The sequence below is a fragment of the Camelina sativa genome, chromosome 14, assembly GCF_000633955.1.
Source record: "Camelina sativa cultivar DH55 chromosome 14, Cs, whole genome shotgun sequence".
NCBI lineage: Eukaryota > Viridiplantae > Streptophyta > Magnoliopsida > Brassicales > Brassicaceae > Camelina > Camelina sativa.
The window spans coordinates 25,497,259-25,515,605 of record NC_025698.1 but is presented as its reverse complement, the minus strand read 5'-3'; the positions used below and the strand labels follow the sequence as shown (position 1 = coordinate 25,515,605).

The 18,347-nt window shown below is 35.2% G+C and overlaps 5 protein-coding genes and 1 long non-coding RNA gene across 6 annotated transcripts in view; 1 reads left to right on the top strand and 5 right to left on the bottom strand.

Annotated features, from left to right (window-relative positions):
* The window catches only part of LOC104743977 (F-box protein At3g19890-like), a 1,134-nt gene extending 728 nt beyond the window's left edge, over positions 1-406 (bottom strand). The window contains exon 1 of the mRNA XM_010465006.1: positions 142-406. Coding sequence (XP_010463308.1) covers positions 142-406 — 265 coding nt within the window. The remainder of the gene's footprint in view (positions 1-141) is intronic.
* LOC104742437 lies at positions 1,282-2,068 on the bottom strand. The gene is made up of 3 exons (XR_760531.2): positions 2,030-2,068; positions 1,610-1,710; positions 1,282-1,450 (listed from the first exon to the last, which is right to left on the bottom strand). It is a non-coding gene; the product is annotated as an uncharacterized LOC104742437 (long non-coding RNA).
* Positions 2,659-5,910, bottom strand: LOC104742436 (phosphomethylethanolamine N-methyltransferase). The gene is made up of 12 exons (XM_010463450.2): positions 5,688-5,910; positions 5,286-5,401; positions 5,030-5,167; positions 4,787-4,924; positions 4,560-4,703; positions 4,157-4,267; positions 3,919-4,060; positions 3,548-3,828; positions 3,289-3,450; positions 3,143-3,196; positions 2,998-3,072; positions 2,659-2,911 (listed from the first exon to the last, which is right to left on the bottom strand). The coding sequence occupies exons 1-12, from the start codon at positions 5,704-5,706 to the stop codon at positions 2,813-2,815; spliced, it is 1,479 nt and encodes a 492-aa protein (XP_010461752.1). The 5' UTR covers positions 5,707-5,910; the 3' UTR covers positions 2,659-2,812.
* LOC104742433 (protein C2-DOMAIN ABA-RELATED 5) lies at positions 7,217-8,409 on the bottom strand. The gene is made up of 3 exons (XM_019236409.1): positions 8,239-8,409; positions 7,659-7,754; positions 7,217-7,536 (listed from the first exon to the last, which is right to left on the bottom strand). The coding sequence occupies exons 1-3, from the start codon at positions 8,347-8,349 to the stop codon at positions 7,246-7,248; spliced, it is 498 nt and encodes a 165-aa protein (XP_019091954.1). The 5' UTR covers positions 8,350-8,409; the 3' UTR covers positions 7,217-7,245.
* On the top strand, positions 9,854-12,776 carry LOC104742434. The gene is made up of 8 exons (XM_019236408.1): positions 9,854-9,940; positions 10,376-10,896; positions 10,999-11,084; positions 11,423-11,485; positions 11,593-11,694; positions 11,818-11,883; positions 11,981-12,053; positions 12,132-12,776. The coding sequence occupies exons 2-8, from the start codon at positions 10,467-10,469 to the stop codon at positions 12,605-12,607; spliced, it is 1,296 nt and encodes a 431-aa protein (XP_019091953.1). The 5' UTR covers positions 9,854-9,940; positions 10,376-10,466; the 3' UTR covers positions 12,608-12,776.
* Positions 14,901-17,791, bottom strand: LOC104742435. Its single transcript, XM_010463449.1, has 5 exons — positions 17,525-17,791; positions 16,243-17,105; positions 15,803-16,114; positions 15,483-15,707; positions 14,901-15,379 (listed from the first exon to the last, which is right to left on the bottom strand). Exons 2-5 carry the CDS (start codon positions 16,702-16,704, stop codon positions 15,056-15,058), a joined length of 1,323 nt encoding a protein of 440 aa, XP_010461751.1. The 5' UTR covers positions 16,705-17,105; positions 17,525-17,791; the 3' UTR covers positions 14,901-15,055.

Here is an 18,347-nt window from a genome sequence, read left to right as displayed (position 1 = left end):
TGTTTCTGGGTTGGATCCACCTGGTTTGACCCAAATAAGGGTTCCATACCACGAGCCTGGTGTTGTCCTCTTTGGTCACGCATAACAACAAGCCATCGCATTGAAAGACATTAGATATCTCCACTTGATTAAGAAAATTACCCAACTCCTTTATAGATGGATCCACAAATTCGTCACCTCCTTCTTCTTTTTCGTTGAGATCGAACCTCATTGAACAAAGCTTATACTTCTTCATCATGAACCCTAGAAACTGATGCCTTGCTTCTGCTTTGCACAACATCTTAACTTTGGATAAACTGTTCCATCGTTTGCAAGTCGATTTCACCGCTCCCAAACAACTTTTCGGAACCCTCGAGAGTATCTTCTCTACCAAATTTTGCGAAAGATCAGAGATCGTCGTCGTCATTGTTCCGAAGACAAAAGCTGTAATCAGGATTTTCTAACTTGCCCCCTTCTTTTATATACTTAGTTATCTTATGTCATTTTTTTTCCCCGAAAAGAAATTAAATAAAAATAATAAACTATTTCCTTTTCCATTCACTATAAAAAAAAATGCTTTTAACGTCAGCATGATGCGATAATATATCTAAAAAACAAACCTTATATTAAAAGCATGGGTGTATGTATAACAAAGAAGCATAAGTCAACGTTGAAGCATGAAAGAAACATTAGCGACTGAAGAACTTTTGTTCAAAACGTGGTATCCAATAACTAAACCGACTCGAACGCAATGATGGACCAAACAAAACAATAAAATTTATAAAGCAATAACCATTTGTAGGACACATACATCACCATTCTTCTACTGGTCGTTTGTCTCCTAAGTCACTCTCTTGATCTTTATCATCGTTTCTCATGGTTTCATCAGTGTATGTCAATGACTTTTGAAAATGATAGTTTTTCACCATTGCAATAATAATAATCTTCTTCAGATGTTTATCTTTTACATATTCTTTGTTAAAAACTTTTCATGCAAAAACTCAATAGAACAAAACCTACGATAAAGTAAAAAGAGTACAACCATATAAATGATCAAAATTTTCCCCTGAAAGCATCATCTTCAAGTTATGCATTATATTACAACAAATATTTATATTGATAGCAGTAGAGAAACACTATAATACGTCATTCATACCTTTTTCACAAATGCTATGATATATCATCATACCATGCTAATAATATAAACACCATGTTAATACAAAGCGAACACTTGTAAAGTAGCTAACAAAGAAACCAAAATAATTAAAAATCTCTAAATAAAAATCCGAGGAAGTAAAGAGTAAAGACATCAAAAACATGGTATTTCCATTGAGCCATGACTTTAAAGGAAATTATCGAGTTGGGTTTGCAAATCCTGAATGGAGATCATACTGATACTGGCTTGTTCGTCTGCTGTGTACTCAGCTTTGAGCAAGGACTCCACTTGGGTATGTGCTTCCACTATATTGACCTACAAAACATATACATAGACCATTCATTTTCCGTATTCAAACTAGCAAGAGATTTGGGTTCAGATACAAAGGGATTAGGAAAAACGTAACACAGATATGTAAACCAGCCAAAAGATATAGTTTATATGGTTGATAAAAAATTAGAGAAATGGACTTACTTGATTGGCTTGAAAAGAATGGTCCTTGTTGATGGGTTTTGCAAATAGAGTTTCATTTTTGCTAAAATCGGAAGCAACTCTTGCTGTATTGCAGCATATACCTGGTTAAAGGCACATATGAGAGATTTGCTTTTGCATTATGAGTTATAAAGGTAATAAAACCTTTGCGGGTTGGTTATATATTACCTACGCTGATTCTCTATTTTCATATCGGTTCACACAATAAGAAAATTACCTAAGGAACCACAACGTGTTCAAGGTATCATACTATCATTTGCATCTATATTCGTTGGTACTTAAGAGGCTTACATTGCCTATGAACAGAGTTTTCAGTATCATGGCTTAGAAACGGAAGGTGCATCCTTCAGAGCTTATTAAAAGGGAACAATAAATGAGTGCCATCTCTAGACTATCTCATACCTTTTGAACAAGTTCAGCCACCTTATCCGGTGTAGCGAATCAATATTTTTCTTATATTTAAATTAAGATGAAGATCTGAATGGTCTAGCTGGAACAAGATTGGTGATCCCGTGCTTCACATCGAGCTTAGACGCTGGGCTGATGTTATGATCATTGCTCCTTTGTCTGCCAACACTTTATTACTATATAATTTCTTAGCTATCTCTTCCCTGTTTAGTATCTCTAGAGTTGAGCTCTTTGGCTCCTTGCTTTTTTGTTTCTTCATGATCTAAAAAGATGGCCCTTTCTCTTTACAGATATTGCTGGTGGGATATGTGATAACCTATTGAAATGTATATAATAAGAGCGTGGGACTTGCATGATGAACATGGAATCAGTCATCAAGAAGAAACTGGCCTGTACAGACTACTGACTAGTAAGACTGTTCTGGGAGCCGCAGGCTCATTCAACAATGTGATGGAACGAGTTGAGTTTTACTTAGCTATTGATTGCTCTGTTTTTTTCTAGTCATAGGTCAATCATCCCATATGATAGATGTATCTTTTTCTTGAATACACTAAGAACATGCAGATATTTTAATATATATTTATGAAAATCGAAGCAATGCAAGTTTTAAGTGGCACAAAGACTGGAGTAAAGATCGAAACACATGAGTTTTTCTTTTGATTTGCAGTAGGAGGATAGTAAAACAAGCAAATACATGAGTCCCCCAAAGGAACAGTTTTATTGAAGGGAACTGAATCACCACCAGAAGATAAGTTTTAGAATTTTGGGGGGTGAATTTTACTTCTTGTTGGCTATGAATAATCCCCATTTTTGTTCACCAGATGCAGTCCTCTCAAGCTTAGCTGTCCATCCTCCAACAATGTCATTGTAATCCTCCTATCATAAGATATTGTGATCAAGATATAGAACGCAACAAACAATGTGTTTTTCTCAATGGATTAGTTGTGAGAAATGTTTTTTACTTGTGAGAAGTCGCTGATGAATTCTTCCTTTTCTTTCTCCACTTTTTCTAATTCACGCCTGAGGACTTGTACAAACTGCGAAAATGGTTATGTTTAGAATCAGCATTTTGAGAAATGTATATACTAAAATGTATGTGGGAGTCACCTGATCAGTACGGTCCTCAGCTATCACATCCTCAAAGCCTGCTTCTTTCAGCATCTACAAGAAGAAAGATTTCATCAAGAAAGGTCCCTCAATTCTTTAAATGATTGCTTAACGGTTTTGTGAGAAAAAAAAAAAAAAACACAAACCTTTCCGTAAGCTTGAACATCATGGAGATCATACCCTCTTTGTTTTATGTACTCTGCGAATTCAGGAGACGGAGTTTCAGCACTTCTGCAATAGTCCGTGATGAGAACTTTACCGCCTGGTTTAAGCCACTTGAAGAATGTCCTGAATAGAGCTGGCTTGTCCTGAAAAGAGATAAATGATGCAGAGGGTGAGTAACCAAAAAGCATTTTCAAGAGTGAAAAAAAAGAAGAAGATGTTTTTGAATAGCTTTGCTAATACTTGGATGTGGAGAATAGTGTCACGGCTGTAAATGACATCGAAAGAATTATCAGGATATGTTTTTGTGGTGCAGTCAGCGACTTCAAACTCGACTGAGCATTTGAGTCCAATGGCACGCTCCAGCGCGAAAGAGATCATATTGACCGATAGATCGATTCCAACGACATGAACATCAAAGTTCTCAGCCATGTAGAAGTCACCTCCACCAATACCACAACCAACATCTAGAACTTTCTGTCCAGGTTTAAGGTCCATCTTCGCCACAAATTCTTTAGTTGTCTCTGTTAAGGAAACCAAGAACTTGATTAGAGGCGGGCAAACATTTACAAACGCATGTCTTTTATGAAGATAAGGGTTAAAGATGGATATACCAGCTCCACCAGTGCTCACATATCCTTCCCCAAAGACACGCTCATAGCGCAAGATCCCACTAGACTTGTATTGAACATTATCCAAGAAACGTTGGAAGTCCTTGTCATTCTCCAAGCTAACTTTTTGCCATGTCCAGCAAATCTGCCATTACAGGGATTTTAAAGTTAACCTCTTGTAGATCAGTGGGATCAAATGATAAGGAGAAACTAAACTATCTGAAAAAGAAAACTTTGTTACCTGATTCTGATTCTTCTTGTTCTTCACATAAGCCCCAATACATTTGCAGCCAACCATGGAGAGCTCATATGATTTGCCAGAAGCATCACGTGTCTGACATTCTTTGAATACCTGCATTACATTTTCACGAACACAGTTTAATATATTTGCGAGATTTTGAATTTGACCAACACATATCGAAGAGAATCAACTCGAGTCATCCCAACACATTATTAGCTTAGAGAGAGTGGAGCCAAGCGACTGCAAATATATGAACTAATGATATACACACTTTTAAAGCCTTATCAAACTTATATATAACATCTAGAAGAACACTACTCCATGTACCTAGTCTCACACTCGTGTATACATGATAAACATTTAGATCTCAGTCACATAAAAAGTGATATATAAAGACTGTAACCTTAGTATAGAATCTTGGTTCACGGTAGTGGGTGGGGTTTGATTTACGCTTGCTGTCCCCAGACTGATGGAAGCAAGATTCTCTGAAGAAAATGTAGCCCCCTGGCTTTACCCATCCAAGCATTCTCTCTGCCATTAGTTCCACCTGCAATCACCATCACCAAATCATCCAAAAGATTAGTTTTTCTTCTCTAGAAAGTCAAAAAGAGTAAAAGAATCAGACTTTACCTCTTTATCAGAGAGATACATGAGCAACCAGTTTGAGAAAATCAAGTCGATAGATCCAACTGCGATTTTCAAGTCTGGAGATGTTACATCAGCACACATAAACTTAACGTTCTTGTAATGCCCATTAACACTTTCATTCTGCCAAAGAACAAAACATCACCAAATACACATACATCAGAAGCCTCCATGGTAAAATAGAAAACTTTTTTTAACATAGCAACAGCTAGCAAAGTAGTAAAAAACCTTCTGAATGGCGCTTTCGATAAAGTCAAGGGCTATAACTTCACCAGCCTTCTGAGCCAACTCACCAGTGAAACGACCAATACCAGCTCCAAGTTCCAGCACAGATTTGCCTTCATATGGTGGGATTAAAGAGAGTACCTGAACCAAATGAACACATCAGCCAAGTTCATTTTATCACCATTTTTTGAAAGGTGAGTATGTGACACGTTCATAAACTCGATTCATTAGGAAACGTAGACAACAGTAAGTCAGTAACCTCAGGACGCTCTTCTTTGTCGAGATCAGAAGCTTTGGAGTCAAGCATCATAGCTTCAACAGTCAAATCACTTGAATGCTCCATCCAATAGCTTTTTTGGATATGTCTCTCTTCCTCTGTTCCAAAATTTTTATTATATAACCAAAACAAAAAAAAAGTGAGACACCACTCTCCAACTTCGAAACCATGAAGAGACACCTACTTTTTTTGAATATTCGATTTTTCTTTTTAAAAAATGAATTCACAAAACGTGATTTCTCTTTTAAAAGCACTCAAATAATTTGATGAAGGAGGGGCCAATAATGATGATGATCCGATTTTATCAAGACAAAACAAGAAAAGGCAAAAAAAAGATTCGTTTTTTGTGAGATTCAGACAAAACAAGGAAGTATAGAGTATTACTGTGAGGTGTTGTCGCCATTATTACTAAGGAAGGAAGAAGGAAGGAAGACGATATAGAGAAAGAGAAATGTGATTGTTTTTAATGGCCTTCAACGGCGAGTCTGGATCTAGAGAAGCTTCTTGACCTACGGTTGTTGTATTTTCCTCTTTGATGCATCGAGCCGAGATCATTTGAACTCCTCAGACTCAGATTCCCTCAGATTTCTCCACGAAGCTTTCGTTTTGTGGCTCACCGCAGACCGTTGAGCGCTTTTAGAGAATGTGTGTGAGAGAAAGAGAGATGGTGGGCTTGGACCTTAAGGTATTGGGCCTTTAGGCCTTGTTATGTTAACATTGATGTAAATTTTGCACTTATCCTAGAAATTACAATGCACCTAATGTATCATCATATTGACAACTTTTTTTTATTTATTTTTGGAAAACAGCAGCACCTAATAAATTTGAAAGTTATCATTTATCAACTTATCATGCAAAACAAAAAATAAGAAATTCGAAATTAACTTCTTAAAAGTTATTATTTTGTACTAGTGTTAAGTTAATAAGGAACACAAACACAAACCAAACAATAAGGAAACAAAAACAAAAAAAAAAAAAAAAAAACTCAACAAGAAGAATCCGGAAAAAGACTGATTTCGAACTGCGAAGCTCAGAAATTTGCGAGGTTTCCTCAGCTCCAAAGACTTGAAAGTTAATTTGTGGGTGTGAATTGTGAGCATACCTTATATATTCTCTTCTTTTCTCTTTTATTCTCTAGTTGATTATTGTGTTAAAAGAATGGTTGTGGTAAGTTAATAACCTATTGTTGTTCTCTTTAAATTTGCTGCAAGCATGGTCTCTCTCTCTCTCTCTATATCCTCTCTTTTGTGGTTGTAATGGTGTTCTTAGTCTCATGTACGTAATTCTTTTGTACTTTCTACTACATTAAATCAAAAAAATATTTTAACAAAAATCAAAAGAGAATACCTAATTGATAACTTTAAGGTCCCGGATACGTATAGAAGTTAAAAGGAAACTATAATAGGGTTTGTGTGATGGTCATGCATGTATAACTCGTAGCTGTGTCATACATTTACGTGCATCCACCTAATACTCCTTGGACATTTGAGTTTACCCGTAACTTCTTTCCCCAAAAACTAACTAAAATTTTGACGTATACACACACTAGTATTAGATGAAATTTGTGGCAGCTACTAAGGGATTGAAGTCGCTGATACTACATAATTCCGTTCCACGGTTTGAAAAATCACTTCATGGTTGAAATGTGTAGTTTCAATTCAAACGAATTAAAGAAATGGGACTAAAACACCAATAAGGGCTTGATTTTGACCTCCACAAATTGAAAAAAAAAAAAAAAAAAATCTAATAACATCACAACATTCTTCAATTTTATGCTTACCGCAATGATTTTTGAAAACTATCATCTACTAACCAAATAATAAGATATACAAAGACAACTCCTATATACTATCACATTTTTTTATGTGTTTTTTGTTTTCTAGTTCTTTAGTTAATTTACATTAATTTGGGGTTTTCAGATTCAGGTTTAAAGTCCCCTAAATCATAGACCCTTAGAGCCAGGAAGATCAATCCATTGAAGCTGAGCCTCAATCTCACCGCACTCGACATGTCTTAGTCTAAGGACCAAATCTTGAATGAGCTTACCGTCAGACCATATAACCCGAGACTCCTCGGCAAGGCAATTGTCTCGGCTCGGCTGGACCGTGGTCACAATGGTCCCAGATGGGAGATCATGTAATTGCATCTTCACTGCATTAACGAACGGCTTAATCATGAATTCTGCATCTCCCATCTTGTCGTCTTTGGTGAACGTGTCGTGATCATACACCGTCTAGATAAAGAAAAACAAATACGACGATGATGCTTGTGTATACGAACATTTTATAACATTATGGAAATAATAAACAAAATGAAATATAAATATGATCGTAGCTTGTACTTAAATTATTTTACCAAGAGGACAGTAAGATTGGGGTCGGTAACTGAGAGAGTCAAATCTTCATTCCACTCAGGATTTACATTATGGTAAATAACTCGAGTCTTCAATTTCTGCCCATCAAATATTTCTCGTTCGTTTCAATATTGATTCTTGAATCATAAAATGAGAATTTGTAATTGTGTATATTGACTAATTTGTAATCATAAAATATCAATCGAGTAATACTAAAAGGATAATACTAGTCTAGATTCGAAAGTCTTAAAACACTCGATAACAACCAAAATAAATAGGAGCCCAAATTCTTAACTACTAAAACTACTATTTCATTTCCCTAAAATATTCTAATTACCCTAAATTATCTAAAGTGCAAATTGTAACTAAACCAAACAAATTCTTTCGGAAAACTGACCGAATCAACCTAGGCACCTAGCTATATGTATCTAACGTCAAAAAAGTCTCTTTGATATTGAGAAGATCAAAACATTGAGTCAGGTTTCCAAACTTTGGTTTATTTGTCAGATTTTTGGATACCGGATAGATGCCAACTCAGAGTCCTACGGGCATATAGTATGGTTAAGATTCAAGAATGGTTACCTGTTTTCCCATTTTGACGACGACGTAAGGATCACTACTGTGGAGATCACGGACTGCGAGGTTGACACCGCGTTTGATGCGAATACGGAGGAGACCTAGTAGATTATTCATTAGAGAAGGTTTAATCCTCAAATCTTTATGCTTCTCCCCTGATTCAAGATTGATTAATGTTCTCTATATATCTTACGATTTTCTCGAGAAAATCTAACACGTCTAGCAGAACAAAAAAGAAAAAAAAAAAAGAATAAGAGAGAATGAAATGTACTATATGCAAATAAAGGAAAAACTCAAAACAAAAAGTATAACTATATAATTCATCGTAGATCAAACTTACCATAGCAATTGTGTAGTCTATCATTTTACGTTTTATTTTGTCTTCGTCAATTTTTTGTTTGTTTGTTTGTTTACACTTCAATTCAAAAAAGAAAGAACAAATCTTATTTTTGTTTTACCGGAAAGCGAGGTGAGAATTTCTTAGGAGAAGGAAACAAACATTGTTTGAGGGTTTGGTGGGAGATGGCCGGATATTCCGGTATCTAAAGTGTTTTAGGATGAAAATTTAGTTTTAAATTTCGGTATATAAAGTCTATTTTAGTGATTTATATGAAAAGCTAATTTTGTTCTGATTATTTTTCACCTTCAAAATTTTATTCCTTTTTAATTACTTACAAAATGTTTTCACTTAATTCACTACTTTGTCTATATTATATTAAGCAAATTTGTTTTGAGAAAAATACGAATAAAGTATAGATAGATTAAACACTTTTGAGAACTCTAATATTTGCAAAACTTACCATAGCATATATTCCTGACTTCCTGTGTGTATTCTTCATCAACCTTTTACGTTTTAATTTGTCTTCGTCAATTTTTTGTTTTTGGTTTGTTTACATTTTCATTCCAAAATGAAGCAAACAGATCGTATTTTTGTTTTACGTACCGAAAGAGAGGTGAGAGTGTGTTAGGTTAGGAGAAACGAAATCAAATAAGCCATGCAGGGAAGGAAACAATATAATTACGTATTTACATTGTTTGAGGTTTTGGTGGGAGATACAATTTATTTGAAGTGTGTAAATCACGTAATGCATTAGCATGACTACAACATCTAAAATGGTTTTAGACCTTTTTGGTCACTATAACAACATTTGGTATTGATCGAGGTAGTAATCAATCATTCCTTTTGATCATAAGTAGAGAACCAATCCAAACATATCTTAGTTAATGTGCAATCCATAAATTAAATGTTTTTTGATAACTGATCGGTTTAACTTCGATATACAAACATATTATAATTTTTTATATATATATAGGAATGTTCAGATCTTCAATCATAATGATCTTTTAGACGGATGACCTATTTGTAAACTCAATAAAGATCATACAGAATTTTCGAAATTTGTTTAGCTCTATTCTACTTTTAAATCTTTTATGAGTTTTTACTACTAAAAGAGTATAAGATAAGGTGTGAGTAGCAAAGAGAAATAAATTAGTGACTGACTGACTAGTAAAAGTATAAGATAGAGAGCCGGCCCATTTATTATCATAAAAGGCCCAATAACTAATGACACAAATACCCTTCCGACAACACACCAAGAATCATCAAACCCGTTTTCACGTACTTGTCACAGAGGCCCCTCTCTCTCATCGTCCTCGCTTTGCCGCCGTCGTCCGTCGTCGTCGTCGTCCCTATTTGCCTTAACCGCCGGTGAGTTCGCAATCTTGATAATTTAGTGCCTTCATGGAAAAGGCATTCTATGGTCTATCGTTAATTGAATTTGAATTTCAGTCTCGAAATTGAATTTCACTTATTAGTCTATGGTCTATCGTTCATGCAATCGCGATCGTAATCTGGGTTTGTTTCTTGCTATGTTCGATCAGCTCATAAGATTTAATCGAAGAAGATGTACAAACGTTAGTTTTGTTGAGTGAGAGTCCTAGGCCTTTTCAAGTGTTCTGTCGACTTTTTTTGTAGCGCGATTGATCAATTGAATCTGAAGCTTCTATAGAGAAATGAGTGATTTATGATATGATTCTTTTCACAAAAACTGCAGTTGATCATGTATTTGTGGGTATACAAAGAACAACGAGATCTTGTTTTTGCTCTCTCTCTCTCATGTTTCTATTACTGATAAAATCACAGGAAAATTTGTTGGAGTTTTTGGTGTAAATTTGGTTGAAAAGAGGGTATGTGCGGATGAATCTTCTTCCTACATATTCGTGTGACGAGAGATATGAATTCCCAAGCAGAAGAAGTAGAGCAATGGGAAGCTCTTGACCTTGGTGATTCTGAGCTCCCCTCTTTTCTCCGCCCTTGCAAACACAAATCTCCATCTAGGTCTCTGCAACCGCCTGTGCAGCAGCAGAATCCAAAAGCTGGTTTTAATAGTAACACAAATCATCATCAGACTCTTCGACGCTGCTCGTCGTCAGATCAGTTTCTTGAGGACAGTTATTCCCGCCCCTTAATTCCAGGACCTGCTGGAGTTGTTCAAGTTGCAATCCGCAGAAAGATGAATAAGGATCCAAAATCGTTCAATGAGCATGGAGAACCAATTCCAACTCAAGAGTTCCTACGTAAGGCTGCAGAAGAGCCTGATTGGGAAGACAAGGATTTCTCTGAGGACCCGTGGGTCTCTGCTGTTGATTACATCAGAAGTGAAGGTCTAGAGGCTTTCTCTATAATTTGACACTTGTAGCTTTTGATACAAACATTGTCAAATCCCTAAGGACTCTTGAGTTACCATTTTCAGAAAATGTTGACAGGTTTGTTGAGCAATGGTGGAAATGCAATAGGGACACCAGTGAGCGAGATTAAGAGCAGATGTGACAGTTGGGGTAAAGTTGATCAGGTATGAACAATCTACTCAATTTAGCCTGTACCCTCTAGTCCATTCCCATTATATCAAGAGATGTAGTGATCATCTAGTTAGAGTTACTGGAAATATGCATCCTAAATTAGTCTGCTGGTCTGTGTTGGCTTTTGCTCTGTGTTGTGGAGAGATTCTGAAAAAAATGTTATTTGCATAGCTTGTAGAATAATTGAGGTAGTAGAAAGCCAAATGCTGTTGTTTATTTTTTGGTTAAGCCACGTGCTGATGCTATCTTCATAATGCTCAACATCTTGTCTTTGCAACTAATAAAGTGAAAAATGTAGTGATATATTTGAATTGTGGTTGGTTATTTGTAGGTTGTGGCGATTGTCAAAACTTGCTCTCCAAATGGTCTTGGCGATGTCATGGTGACTCTTAAGGTAGAAAAAATATACCAGAGACGCTTAACAATGTGAATGGTTTCCACCTTTGGTTTTTTTCAAGCACCATAAAACATGTGTTTCAAATCAATGTGTATTTCTGGTAGGATCCCACTGGAACAGTTGATGCCAGCGTGCATAGAAAAGTTATCTCCGAGAGTGAGTTTGGAAGAGATATACGAGTTGGTGCAGTGGTGATACTTAAGCAGGTTTGTTGTTTTTATTAACGAGATAAAACAAATCTCATGGTTTTGATATTACTACTTCGTTCTCAGTCGCTTTTGGTAATTCAATGGAGATGAAATAATATAGATAGTGTTTTTCTTTTTCAGGTTGCAGTCTGCGCACCTTCACGGTCATCAACCTATCTTAACATAACACTGAAGAACATCTCCAAGGTAGTATTTCTCTGCTTTATTTTGATATCAAGCTTCACCTTTTTATATTCATTGTAATATATGAAGTTTCTGAAGGCTGTGGAGTTTCCATTCACAGGTTATCACAAAGGATACTTTATCGAAGCAGAATGATTCTGAAATGGGTGCCAAAAATCCTGTTCCTGTGGATGGTAACTGATTAAAATTTCTTTCGAGTTTCTTTCACAGTTTTTGATCAAGAAACTCATACCTCTAACTTGGTCTAACAGAAAACGAGGAAGAATTGCGACGGCCTAAACCCAAAGTGTTTAGCGTGGAGCAAGGAACTACCCAAGAAAAAATGAACAATCTTAGACAAAATGCTAAAAAAAGCAGTGAAGCACTCAATGATGTAGAAATGGTAGAAATTAATCCAGCAGAGAGAAGCAACTTATGTCCAAGAACGGGTGTGACCAAGAATCATTGTGAAGTTAGAATGGAGCAGACCCATTTGGGAAAACATGATTCAATCAGCCAAACAGAGCAGCAACTGTATGAAGATGTAGCTACTGATACTGATACAGCTGACGGCATCAGGCCCGCAAAACAGATCAGAAGAAGCCCTGATGAGCAAGAGAGTGTAATGGGGAACTCTGATGAAGTTACAACTCAAACTATGGTCCACAAAACTCAACCGATGGCATCAACAAGCTCGCTGCCACAGTGGACGGACGAACAACTTGAAGAACTCTTTGCTTTTGACTAAAATGGACAGTTTGGATTTCTTTTGACGTAGGAACAATTCCACTTTTTCAGATAGAGAGCAGGGAAATAGAATGTAAAGCAGTTACCGAACTTTTACAAAGCCTTAGTGTAAACTTTTACTTTTGGACTTACCAAATTCATAGCATAGCATCCATGGTACTTCTATTCAACTTGTTCTTTCTTTGTCTTCGTTGAGTTCCCAAACAAACAAAAAAAAAAGTGGAAACCAAGTCTATAGGCACATTCTTCGTCAAAACCATTTTCTATATTCATGTGCAAAACTATGTCATCTCTGACACGAAACAATCCAAGATTATACAAACCTTGACTTGAGGGGAAAATAAAAACACAAGTTTCTTTGTTAGGTAGAAGACCTTAGCTACTTTACGAGGGGAGAGTAATAGATAACTTTTTTATATTTAAATAATGGGAAAAAGGCTAGATTAACCCAAATTATGGGTTTTATTGCATAAATAACTCATAAAATATTTGGGTTATTTTAGTTTTTTTGTTTCTAAAATACCCTTTTTCCTTTCGACGAGAATTTTTTTTTACCAAAATTTCCCTCCTAATTTTTTCTGTAGGTCACGAAAATTTCATTTTTTTTTTTATAAAGTCTGCCATTCAGTTGTCACAGATTTTATATGTGTGGCAGATTTTATTATTTACGACAGATTTTCCACGGCAGAATTTTTATTTTTGACAGATATTTTGTAGTTTGTTATGACAGACTTAATTTTAGTGACAGTTTTCGTTCTACGACAGACTTATTGTTGTTGTTACCACATACTTTCATAATATACGACAGATTTTTTTTGATTAGTCGCTACAGTTTTGTTTTTGAGACTATTAGTCTGTGGTCACATGGCAGATTTGTTGACGAGATAATAATTACTAGATTGACATTAAGTGATAACAGATTTATTTTTTACAATGACAGATTTTTTTATTTTACCAAAAAACTACAGTTTGGTGGCAGATTTTTAATTTTAAAAAGAAATCCTTGATTAACCCATACTCGAATTATTGTTGTTTCATGTTATGGCAGATTTTTATTTATGTTATGACAGTTTTAAAAAAAAAATATATGCGGTTTAGTAACAGATTTTTAAAGAAAATAATAATTGCTAGAATGACTTTAAGAATGTTTACAGATTTATTTACGTTACTACAGATTTTTTTAAGTTATGACAGATTTGTTTGAAATTCATATGATGACAGATTTGATTTTAAAATCATATAGTGACAGTTTTATTGTTTTTTTTAAGTTATGACAGATTTGTTTTAAAATTCATATGCTGACAGATTTTATAAATGTCATAACAGGTATGTTTTTAAATCCGTATAATGACAGATTTATTGTTTTGCTTTGGTGATCAATATTTATTGAATAAACTAATTTATTTTGTTACTAAACGACAGACTTAATATATGTATGACAGATTTTTATGATACTTGCCATATTTGTCATCGAAACCATATAATTATTAGGGTTATAGATTAGGCAACAGTTTCCTTAACATTCACCATCTCCATCGTCGCCTCTGTTTTTTTTTCCTTTTGTGTTCTTTATCCAATCAATTCCGATGGTTTTTTTTCCTTTTGGGATCATCTAAGATTCGGTTATGGGTTCCAAATCTTAATTATTGGTTATTCTCTTCACTTTTCTGTTTTGGGTTCGTGATCGTAATTTGTCATGTATCAAAGAACTGGATTACACATGGATCAAGTGATTCTCGTATGTGGTAAGTGGATCTTTGAGGAAACGAAATGGTTATTTGCTGTGGATAATAAGAGAGGTTGTCGAATTCTAGAGTGTAACAACAAAACGAGTTATGATGATTGTATTCAAATGGTGTATGAGGATTTCTGTTTGGATGACAAAGTATACGATGTTGGGTTGAGTTACAAGATTTCGAAGATGCTTTTACAGAAGTTACCGAGTGATACACCTCCAGTATTTATTGGTAATACTCGACAATTTCACACGTTTTTGGGGCAACTGAAGAGGGATACTTTACGACTTTGTGTTGAAGTGAAGGAAAAAGTTGTGTGTGAATTGAATCAAAAGTGCTCTTTAGTTGATCCCACGTTACACAGGAAACGAGGACAATTTAGTGGAAGATATTTATATTAAAGATGTTGTCGCTAAGGAAGATGATGATGCTGACGACGATGAAACTAGATTTGATTATTGTGACGATTCTGATGGAACAGATTCTGAGGATGAGAACTTTGCCAACTATGGGATTCCACCAGAAGAAGAAGAAAAAACTAAACTACCATTGAAGAAGAGGAGAACTGGTATTTATATTGAAGAACAAAAGAAAGATGAACAGTTTGCAAAGTTGGAATTGTTGTCTCTTGATTTGGTTGTTGGACAGTGTTATGAAACAAAAGAGCACTTGGAAACAAGGTTAAAGATACTAACCTTGGTTCAGAAGTTTGATTATTTTGTTTTTTTTTTATCAAGTTTGGGAATAACAACCTTTTGTGGATTGACAACAAGCTTCTTCTGCTTCTCTTCCTTGTTACCATCAAAAACATCCACACTCTTCTTCTTTTCAACCTTGATTGCAGCTTTCACTTCTACCTTAGCCAAACTCATCTTCTCTTCAACCTTACTTGCATCATTCTTCTCACACAAAGAAAGATCCTCGGATTTCTCGTCTTCTCTCCTTTTCTTCTTGTTTTTCACTGTGTAAACTTTTTTGACAACTCGTGGGACGGGAAATTCTTCCTTTGAATTTTCCTTCATCTCTACAATCCAAGACTGCGAGAGAAAAAAATATATATCAGAATGCAAAGGTTAAAATACACTCACGAAACAAAATAAATAAAACAAATTCTTAGTAGACAATGAAATAATAACTTACAGGTGCTTCACTATGCACCTCATCATCTTCATTATTGTCAGAAGTGGCCTCTTTTGGTTGAGCACAAGCTTTTGCCTCTTTACTTTCTTTCACAAAGGATTCGAATTTAGTCTCCAAACATGTCATCCTACTGCTCAGATTCTTGTCCAAGTCTGAAATATTCTCATTCAGTTTTTCCAACAGCTTCCAAATATCCAACAAGGTTTTCTGATCATCCACAACATCCTGCAAACGTTTATATACAAGTAAATCATACTAACTTACTACCAACGACAATGACATTTTTTTCCCACAAATCAGATAATTAAACAAAATCTAACCTGGATATGTTCTTCGCATAACTTCTCCTTCATGTCTGGAACTTCTGCTCCTTCATCATCATAAGAGTGATCCTCTTTCAACTTCTTCTCCTTTTGACTACTTCTGATCTCACCATCTTTACCATCTTCTACTTTTCGTTTCTTCTTCCTCACATTGACTGTTTTCAATCCTTCCCAAGCATTGCCTCTTAAACGATCATGGAAAATATCTTCAATCAAGTTTTCAAGGTCTGGATCCTTGTTTTCATCCGCATCGCACCATGTAGGATACAAATTATCCTCTGAAACTGGAAGCATATGCCTCACACGGACCTACAAGAAAAAAGCAATAAGTATTTGCACTTTAAATGGGATTAAAAAATCAGATGCAACATTGAATCATGTAAACATGGTACAACAAAATATAAAACTGTTACAATAACAAAATATTTTAAACTAACCTGTCCATGCTCTTTCTTCTCCTTTTCAATGAATTCTTTAAAGTTGATACGTTTCCGAGAAGATTGCCAGTTAAGTAGTTGAACACCAGCCGTTTCTAACCTTCTCAAACCACAAGCTTCACGAACGCCTGGAACACTCTCGTACAACCAGATCAACAAAGCATGAACACATCCTTGTATCGTGTATGATGATTTGGCAAAGTCAACAGTCTTGAGAGAATTTACTAAACTAGTAAACGCCACTCGACCCCATGGATATTTCTCAAAACCCTCAGGATCCAACACTCTTTTAGCGGATTCCAAGGGGATGCTAGATCCACTATGAAGACCATGTACACAAACAGATAGTAAACATAACCTACCAACCATGGTTCTCTCCTCAGCAGACCATGTCTTGCAAAAATCAACCACCTTTAGCAACTCATTAAACTTTGGACCTTCTGTGTTTTTTTCTAATTTCATTTTTGCCCAGAACTCATGATGATCAGCTTCGAAGTGGGCTGACACGTCAAATGGATCACAATTCAAGCCTGTTATATGCGCAAATTCATTCAAAGAAAATCGGATGGGCCTATCATCAATCAACGACCAAACCTCATGGAATTTGTTGACTCTCAGCTAATGCGTAAGCAAGTAATGAACATTCTTTGCGCACCATGTGTATTCCAATTCAGTAAGCTTTAAAAACACTCCAAGGGATGATTTCTCCAAAGAATCCCACACATCCGACCCTAATCCTTCTTTCAAGGGTCCTATTTTTGATAAAAAACAATTGTGGTTCATGCTCCTACTCTGGAAAGGCGATTTCCCATCTACATATAGTGGAGGAGGATATTTGGGGATTTCAGTGGATGATGCCATTCCTTAAAAAAAAAACAATACGATCGTAAATAATATAACATGGAAACACATCAAACTTATATGCAAACAATTTTTATGAACATACAAAGTACTAGCTAGATGTTGAATCTCATGTTAGGATCACAATTTCTCATGCTAGTACTTTGTATGTTCTATTTTTTTCTAACAAAACATTATCGCTATCAAGCCTACCAAATTGTCGAAGGGATAAAAAAAATTTAAATATTGTCGAAGGGAGAAGAAAATTCGATCAAAATCACCTTTTATCACATTTTTAACAACTAATTCCAAAGAAAATTAATCAATCCAATGTGCTTACAAGATTTAAAATTGAAAATCCTATGAAATTGACAAAAATTGAAAATCAGAATTTTACAATCGGCATGCGAATTTTAATCAGAGGAATTAAGAATAAACTTACCAATTGTCTAAATTGACAGTAATGGAAGACAGAAGTTGCGGCTGGAAGAAGAACAGTAGTGGCCGGCGATGATGCTGTCGGAGAAGACAAAGATACTCGAACCAGAACTACTTGAATCGCAAACCCAGAACCACTTGAATCGCAAAACCAGAACCACTTGAATCGCAAACCCAGACCCACGGCGAAGAAAACAATGTCGAAGGGAGGAGAAATATCCCGACGGCGAAGAAAACAATGTCGAAGGGAGGAGAAAAAAAATTAAAGGTTCTAAAAACCCTTAGCTACCAAAAAATTATGTTTTTAAAAAATAGATTAGGATATAATTTTTGTTTTATTTCAAATTAGAATTAAGAAAACTTCCCAAATTAAAAAGGTTAAGGTTTTTTGGACTTTTAACATAATATTTGTGTCAATCTAGTTCTGTCGCTCATTTGGGGTTTAAATCAGTTATTTTTGGGCAAATTTGTGTCAAACTGAGTAATTTTCAGTTAAATAATTGATATATTTTAAAATTAGTTAATTTAGCTTTTAAATATTGAATTCTTATATATTTGTTCATATAAAAAAAAATTCTTACATACATGCTATAAAAACATTTGATGTTGTATTTAAGATTGTAATTTTGAAAGTATGTATGTTTTTTAAAAATGTTGAATGTTTAATCTCTGATGATGATACAAATGAGAAGGTAATGTTCGTGGTGAAGGTGTATGTCCGTTTAACATATATATATGAATATGATCATGGTAAGTAACTATAGTTTAAGATTTAAAAAGTTAACTTCAATTTGTTAAGTATTGTTTACATGATGGTTCAACGTGAA

Bases quoted from the DNA above. Each gene is read 5' to 3' on its own strand.
- LOC104742436 (XM_010463450.2), bottom strand. The intron at 3,451-3,547 runs GTATTAGCAAAG...ATCTCTTTTCAG, and splicing joins ACACTATTCTCCACATCCAA to GACAAGCCAGCTCTATTCAG. The intron at 2,912-2,997 runs GTAAAAAACATT...ATCTTATGATAG, and splicing joins TCATCAGCGACTTCTCACAA to GAGGATTACAATGACATTGT.
- LOC104742433 (XM_019236409.1), bottom strand. From the start codon at position 8,349: ATGAATAATCTACTAGGTCTCCTCCGTATTCGCATCAAACGCGGTGTC. The intron at 7,755-8,238 runs GTAACCATTCTT...TTTGATGGGCAG, and splicing joins TCGTCAAAATGGGAAAACAG to AAATTGAAGACTCGAGTTAT. The intron at 7,537-7,658 runs GTAAAATAATTT...TTCTTTATCTAG, and splicing joins CCAATCTTACTGTCCTCTTG to ACGGTGTATGATCACGACAC.
- LOC104742434 (XM_019236408.1), top strand. From the start codon at position 10,467: ATGAATTCCCAAGCAGAAGAAGTAGAGCAATGGGAAGCTCTTGACCTT. The intron at 10,897-10,998 runs GTCTAGAGGCTT...AAATGTTGACAG, and splicing joins TGATTACATCAGAAGTGAAG to GTTTGTTGAGCAATGGTGGA. The intron at 11,486-11,592 runs GTAGAAAAAATA...TATTTCTGGTAG, and splicing joins ATGTCATGGTGACTCTTAAG to GATCCCACTGGAACAGTTGA.
- LOC104742435 (XM_010463449.1), bottom strand. From the start codon at position 16,704: ATGAAATTAGAAAAAAACACAGAAGGTCCAAAGTTTAATGAGTTGCTA. The intron at 15,708-15,802 runs GTTAGATTTTGT...AAACGTTTGCAG, and splicing joins TATGCGAAGAACATATCCAG to GATGTTGTGGATGATCAGAA. The intron at 15,380-15,482 runs GTAAGTTATTAT...TTTCTCTCGCAG, and splicing joins AGGTGCATAGTGAAGCACCT to TCTTGGATTGTAGAGATGAA.